The following is a 7,545-nucleotide window of genomic DNA, read 5'->3' on the forward strand; positions in this document are numbered from 1 at the left end:
TATGGATGAACAGCATCTTTATTCAGGTAATGCGACGTACAGATTATTGTATTTTTGTCAAACGGGTTGTATCGAAACGTCGCATCACTGTTAAAAGAAGTTATTCATCCATAAAGTTTGTTCTTATCTGACTCTCCAACTTCTAACAGTGTCACTCAAAGAAGTGAATATTTCTCACAACACATGGTCCAGATGAAAGCAGTCAGTATGACCAGCAGACAACGTTAAGTTAATCCAACTGAACAAGTTATATTTTCTATATTAACGATGACGTCTTCATCTCTGGGAACATTAATCGCAACACCAGCCCTATGTGCGTGTGTGCTGATTGGAGCATTTGACAAAAGGCGTGTCACACTTTCTTTTCAATAATCAACTCAAATAATATTCATATGACCATATTTCCATCTGTATACATGAATATATCCATAGTGAAATATATTCATCGTGTGTAGCGTCGACATTTATCTCTGTGTACGTGCTGTGAATATGGTGCTGCTGATCATTACATATTTCACAGGTTTTTGTCTTTAAAAAAATGATGAACACGATGCCAGACTTCTATGCAAACTATTACTCCAGACTGTGTTAAGTCCTCTCTCCATCAGCTAACACAACGTGATTGTATTTACTAATGGTATGTCTTCATTCCCTGGCATAATTGTTTCGAATCTTTGTTTTACTAATGTTTATTAAAAATAAATCTGGATCGTCTCCACTCTCCAAAATATGAACAGAGTATGTAGGAGGACAGTGGAACTAGAAGTTGACGTTTCATAATGACAACACCATAATGATTATTCGTGCATATGGTATAGTAACAACATAATCGAGAGCAACAACATAATCGAGAGCAAACGTTACATATGATACAAATTGAACGGCGTGTCACACTTTCTTTTCGATTATCAACTCAAATAAATTCATATGACTTATACGTTTTGTGAAATGTGCAACCGAATCCTTCCGATGTCAGACTCAAAATCATTTGTGGTTTCTGCATCATTATGTACATCTCTGAAAGGCGAGTATTTCTCAACGTATTTCTGTTCTAGTGGTCTAACAATATGTTTACCTCTGGACTATTAATTTCTCAGTCCGCCTCCAGCGCTAGACCAGCCCAAAGTGTTAGCTATCGCTTTAACACAAAGTCCAAATTCTAGTCCTTGTTCTAGTCTGCTGACATTTGTCCTAGCCCCTCGAACTTGTTCTGATATTTACGCCACTCCTCTTATTTTGACCATGAACTAGCCATAACCATTACTCCCAGCCCCAGACCTATTCGAAACCCTACAATAGTATTTCCCTTCAAACAATGAGCTCCAACCTCAGACCAATCTCTTCTTTGCTTCCATACTTCATTTTACTCCTTCGGGCTTCAGGAAGCCTAAAGACAAGATACGATCCAATATCCACTCAGGAAGATTCCACAGAGGTCTGAATATGTATTTACAGTCGTAGCCAACGAGATAGCGTAAGCGAGGGAACATGGCTGTAATGGCGTGAGTGTAGGCGTCCACCACGAGATCTGTCTTTTGGAAATCCAGGTGTCCCATCATCACTTCAATCCTGGAATTCACTAGGAAGACAGAAACAAATATTGAACTTTTGTCAAATGAATTGGAACGCCTGAAAATATTGGGTTTTTCGGAATCTAAAGATCACCATTTGTTTCTTCAATCAATATATGAGTACTTGTAAAATCAAAGTGGAAAAACATGCGGGCGAGAAAGTGTCGATGCTGATAATATACCCTCCCTTATAGAAACGTATTTGCCATTATAATGCTGGTTTGTGTACATGGGACGAATACACAGCCTCGACGACAACACCGACCTGACGCTTCCCGTGGTGCAATAACATTCGATTCTGGAATCTACGAAACTGTTGCCGTGTACGGGTGACGGGTCATGCTTTCTGCTTCAGTCTCGTGATGAAAGAGAAACCTTTTGCCTAGAAATGTGTCGCCCAGGTTGACTGATAGGGTGGTGAGAGTGTCATGTTTTGGGGAGCCATATGCTACGCGCAGAAATCCAACTTTGTGTGCCTTTAGAGCAATATAACTGCTATTCGGTACAGAGACAGAATTGTAAGGATTCACATTGTTTCGATCTCTGACCGACAGAGGGAGTTGTTCCAGCAAAATAATGCCCAATGTTGTTTTCATTTTTTTCATCAATGAATTGTACTACGAAATTGCTAATAATGGAAAACATGGCATTTGAATGTCCCCGGATATGACTGAAATACTGATGCTACTTTTTGCTGACGATGTCATTTTCGTTTCAGACACTAATGTAGGATTATAAAATCAATTGTAATATTTTGGGACGTTACACAATAGAATTGAAGTTATCGGTTAATTACGACAAAACAAATATTGTTTTTTTCAAGAGGGGTAGATCCTTATCCGCAAATGAAAAGTGGTAAATGGGATACATCTTAAGATGAATAGTCATTATAAATATATTGGTCTTTTGTTTACCCTTACAATGAGCTTTTCTAAAAGCATTGCAGATTTAGCATCAAGAGCAAAGAAAGCCTTATTCGACATTATGTTTCACATACAATTACCTCCCCTAAAATGTTTTTCAAACTCTTTCAAATAAAACCAGTAATGTTATATTTGAGGATATCAAAAATATGGTTGTTTAGAAAAGCTTCACCTCTTAGCATATAAAAGATATTTATCAGTTGAGTTATTAACACCAAACTGTATGGTTTACAGCGAATGTGGGAGACACCCATTATATATAAATTCTCAGATTAGATGCTTGAAGTATTGGATAAAGCTTAATTATTGGTATGCATGAAAATAGACTCCAAAACTGGCTTATAATATGCTTTTACATTTAGACAACATCGGCAAAATCTCACGGGCAACCTTTTGTTCTCTCATGGTTATGGTTGTATTTTGATGAACCAAACCATTGGAAATATAAATCTCTTTTAATATAATTTTAAAAACCAAACTGTTGTTATTTTCTATCAGGATTAACTTTAATGATGCATGAAGGCACAAAAATGTCCTTAGAAATGAACAGGAGAATTTGTCCGCTATATAAATCCGCAGTTGAGAATAAAATCCATTTTATGCTAGTTTGTCCATCCTACTCCATTCTCAGAAGCAAATACATTCCACACCCGTTTTTGTCAAACCCACCTGCTCTAACCTTTATATTTTTAATGTATTCTCAAAATGATTCATGGTGGCCACAACAAATATTGACCACAACGCCAAACAGGGAAACGACGCCGTCACTTAATGAAGTTCGAGCTATACATGTTAACAGGCATTTGATCATTTATACTGTGAATCTGGCTGCAACCGATCCAGAATTAGATATGTTGTCTCAAGTTGAAGTTACCGAACACACACACGGGAAAGGACGCAGTGTTCTGAATAAATGTAGGTGCATGTATTGAAAGCTTTTATTTTGAAAAACCATGTGGACATCTTAGTAATTGAGTTTAATGGTTGCAGGCCACACTCACAGTTCATTGTCGATTCCATTATAGGGTTCATATTATGAAGACCATTTTGTGACTAAAATGCTGGAAATGAACTAATTATACAATATCTCACACACTGACTGCATACTTTTCTGGACGTATTCGCTCCCGTAGTACTGCTGTACCTCTGGGTCCGCCTGGTTGAAGCTGTCCCGGACCGATCGCTTTATGGTATCAATGTTTACAATCTCTGTCTTGAAGTACCCGGGTTCCAACAAATGAACGCTAATACCCTGTTTTAAAACCTCTCGTCTGAAAGAATAGAACTAAAAATTATAAAAAGTCAACAATTGGTGAACAATGATGACACGATATGATCTCATTAGTTGACAGAACAAAGGGAATACATCAACAGTTAACATGGTTTGGTCCTGTCCAGGATATGGCGGAGGTCTTTAAATAATAGAGTGTAGACCAGACAAACAGGTGATTGGTATGGCGAACATAGGTCTATGCAAGTGGAGATACAATGACATGCATGAACCACGTCAGCGAGATTGACCATAGTCATGATGCAGTCAGTCTCCAGGTATGACAAGCATGGGTTGCTGAAAACCAATTATGACCCGGGTATTCAAGGGTCCGATAATTATACAACGATCCCAGTTTGTGAAATGGAATCAACTTTGGCAGCAAGCTCAAGATAATGCACAGACAGTGTTGAATCTGTAGTTTAACATCATACAAATTTTGAAACCCCTGTGTGGACGCCAGCTGTGGAAGGATATCTTATGTAGAGAAGACTATTCATACAACATAACCTCAGTCGTAAATCAATACAAACCGCAGACAGTCTGTAAATCCTTCAATCCCATATTTAGACACGACATACGTTGCATGAGCAGCTGCTGTTCTTCCTACCATGCTAGAAATGTTGACCACACGACCTTTTCCTCTGCGCACAAGCGGCAAGAATATTTTTGTGACGTCGATGACACCGTACAGATTGACGGACAGACAACGCTCATAGTCCGTCCTGTTCAGCCACTCTATCTGACCTACGGCGCCTGATATTCCTGCGTTGTTAACTACTGCCCACAAACCTGCCAATATAACAGCGATACAAAGGGAAATGCAAAGGGTGCAGTAACGAAGAACAGGGAAAATAATTCGAAAGATATCGCAGTTTACCGTGAAAGTACATGTTCCTGTTCTTTCAGTTTTCCAACCTTTACCTAATTATCGTTTGTTTTATAACGAATTTATCCAGATTTATAACCACATCCGTTAGGTTTTCATCACTAAGCTGCTAGGGACGTACTGTAACCCGAAGTCACCAACATGTTAACAATCACACAGTATCATAAACAGTCCCGCTACAGGTCATAAAAACTAGAACAATTATATAGGCATGAATAACTACCAGCAAAGAGAGCCAAGTTCCCCATACCTCGGCATACAGCTGGTTTTCCATTCTCGAGCGTTCTGTGACATCAGTAACTTTATGTGCAACGAATGGTGCCATAGCTCCATCATCCTCATCACAAGCACACAAGCATACAATCTCTCTCTCTGTCTCTCTCTGTCTCTCTCTCTGTGTCTTTCTCTCTTTGTCTCTCTCTGTCTCTCTGTCTCTCCCTCTCTCTCTGTCTCTCTGTCTCTCTCTCTCTCTATCTCTCTCTCTATCTCTCTCACTCTCTCTCGCTCGCAAAGCACACATGCTGAAATAATTATCAATATAAATTAAGACTAAGTTTTTACATTAAAGTTCAACGCCATGATGTTTGACTATGTAACGAGGGTACGAATTACCTTTATTTGACGGAAGTTGTTTTTCTACTGTTGCACGCGCTTTCACAATACTGTCAGGTTTAGTCACATCCAAGGACAACGTCTTCAGTCGGGCAGACGACACTTTCCTCAGTTCGTCTGCTCCTCTTTCAGAGAAACACGCTGCAAACACGTTGAAGCCGAGGGAGTCCAGTCGTTTGGCCAGTAGGTTCCCAAAGCCGGTGTCGCAGCCGGTGATGAACACGTAACGCTCCCCATATTTGCCGACAGTTGGAAGTCTCATCAGCTCCTTCAGGAGAAGAAAAGCCACCACCGCAGCTACAGCGTACAGCCACACCATCTTGAAAACCTGGTGTGATGAGAGAGATAAAAACATTTATCCAGCCTCATGTAAGAATGTCGAGTTTTGATTGGTTCACGTGACTCTGATAAAATACCATTTACACCCGTCACGATCCGCGAGCAGGGAGTACAAAAGTAATATTATCCCGCCACGCCAAGCCTTTAGTAACGTGCGCTGCATTGAGGTCAATCGATCAGCTGTTGTCAACATGGCAGCAAGGAAACGTTTTGCCACAACAACTGAGAATGAAATTGAAGCAAAACATTCGGCTAGATAAATGCGTTATCACATCGTGTCTCGGGAAAAACGGGGTTTTATCAGTCCCGAGTAAGGTTGTATTCCCCGAGCCGGAGGCTTACTCGGGACTGATAAAACCCCGTATTTCCCGAGACACGATGTGGTAACTTATAATGTCATGATATGCTTAGTTAAACGCATCATTAGTCACAACAAACAGACTAGGCATGAGGCTCACCTCATCAGTGAACTGTGAGTGCTTTCCTTGTCAATGGTAAAACACAGATCCGTCCGTGGATATACAGTAAAACATGTGTGTGCACAATGATCGAGTTCAGTCGGTATTGCTTGACTTTGAACGCCTTTCAAAGCATTTTGTACCGCATCCGTGGTCTAGTTTATGTAGTGTCTACCCTGAAGGGTTGTTCTTGGCCCTGTCATATCAAAAGACACTGAGGGTTGGTGTTTGTTGATACAAAACTCGACGTAAAATGAATATCCAAGGTCGGCTCTGAATCAGTACAGGTATAATGTGTCTGAGTTGGCTATCCATGTTACCCTGTGGTGTGTGGTCTCAGGCAGATGGCACTGTAGCATCAACATTAGTTTGGCTTGTTCTTCGGTCAAAACATGTGCCACCTGATGATGGTTTCTTTTTCTTCAGTCAAATCAGAAGCAGATAATCAAATACCTTTAGGTCCCATTATAACGATCACCAGCCATTTCTCATAAGTAAAACGATGTCATGCCTGTACTGTAAGAGGACGGATATGTTATGCAACCTACAGTGTATGTATTAACTGACGGTGAATATTTTCAAAATAACCTGTTTGGTATATCATTTAATGGAACCAATGAATGATTACACTAAACGAACTATGCATGTAAAGTACCTGTAATTGTCATACATTTTGCACTGAAATGCATTCATTCCTAAGTACGCCTGTACGCTGGATTAGTGTGCACACAGATGCAGCAATCATTGCATTCAGTATCAGTACAGGGGAAAGTCCAGTAACACTCAACGGCTGGTTTTTTTCCTAACAGTGTACTTCAGTGAGCGAACAAACAAATATAAACTGTCATACCATTTTATGTACCAATTCATCCCCAAGTGAACATGGACACATAATGGAACCATTTACTCGACGTAATCAACTCATAGCAAACACACTGTATCAGGGGTGTCAAGTCCCCACCCCCCACCCTCAAATGATTTTACCCGGATACATTCCCTCACTTACCGAATATTTTGAAGTAATACGTGGCCTTGGTAACTTGGTGCATGTACGACGACGTCAGAGATATTGCTGGGTAAAACTCGGCATTTCCTTCAACTGGATCGACAGAGTGGACTTCGTCCCCGACCTCGACTTATCAGGCCACCGATTCACGCGCACAATCTACTCTCTCTCCCTCTAGACGCCTTCATCAGATACATTTATATCTGATGTGAATGCTATGACGGTGCATTACATTCAGTTCTACACAGTTTTGAATAAATACCTATATGCAATTTGTATATGCCTTATTATACACACAACAATTATATACGATGTTTACATACAGATCGAGTGCTGTAACGTATCTGTAAAATACGGTGACTGGAAAAAAAGTCACAGTCAAAATGTCACAGGAAAATAAACACAATAACCAATTTTATTAAATTTATGACATACTGGACTCTCTGTACATATCAACCAGATTTTGTTCTTACGACT

At 40.0% G+C, this 7,545-nt stretch overlaps 1 protein-coding gene across 2 annotated transcripts; it reads right to left on the reverse strand.

Annotated features, from left to right (window-relative positions):
• Positions 1-554: 554 nt before the first annotated feature.
• Positions 555-7,189, reverse strand: LOC124278162 (retinol dehydrogenase 7-like). 2 transcript variants are annotated; one of them, XM_046713898.1, is made up of 5 exons: positions 7,069-7,189; positions 5,266-5,593; positions 4,298-4,556; positions 3,602-3,765; positions 555-1,579 (listed from the first exon to the last, which is right to left on the reverse strand). In XM_046713898.1, the coding sequence occupies exons 2-5, from the start codon at positions 5,582-5,584 to the stop codon at positions 1,359-1,361; spliced, it is 963 nt and encodes a 320-aa protein (XP_046569854.1). In that variant the 5' UTR covers positions 5,585-5,593; positions 7,069-7,189; the 3' UTR covers positions 555-1,358. The 2 variants fall into 2 exon arrangements, with proteins under 2 accessions (XP_046569854.1, XP_046569853.1); XM_046713897.1 differs by having other exon boundaries at positions 3,587-3,765.
• Positions 7,190-7,545: the final 356 nt, after the last annotated feature.

This window comes from Haliotis rubra, unplaced genomic scaffold, assembly GCF_003918875.1.
Source record: "Haliotis rubra isolate DU_JTF1 unplaced genomic scaffold, ASM391887v1 Scf232, whole genome shotgun sequence".
Taxonomy (NCBI): domain Eukaryota; kingdom Metazoa; phylum Mollusca; class Gastropoda; order Lepetellida; family Haliotidae; genus Haliotis; species Haliotis rubra.

Bases quoted from the DNA above. Each gene is read 5' to 3' on its own strand.
- LOC124278162 (XM_046713897.1), bottom strand. From the start codon at position 5,584: ATGGTGTGGCTGTACGCTGTAGCTGCGGTGGTGGCTTTTCTTCTCCTG. The intron at 3,766-4,297 runs GTTTGTATTGAT...CTATTCTTTCAG, and splicing joins GGATTTACAGACTGTCTGCG to ACGAGAGGTTTTAAAACAGG. The intron at 1,580-3,586 runs GTGAGATATTGT...CTGTCTTCCTAG, and splicing joins GAAAAGTATGCAGTCAGTGT to TGAATTCCAGGATTGAAGTG.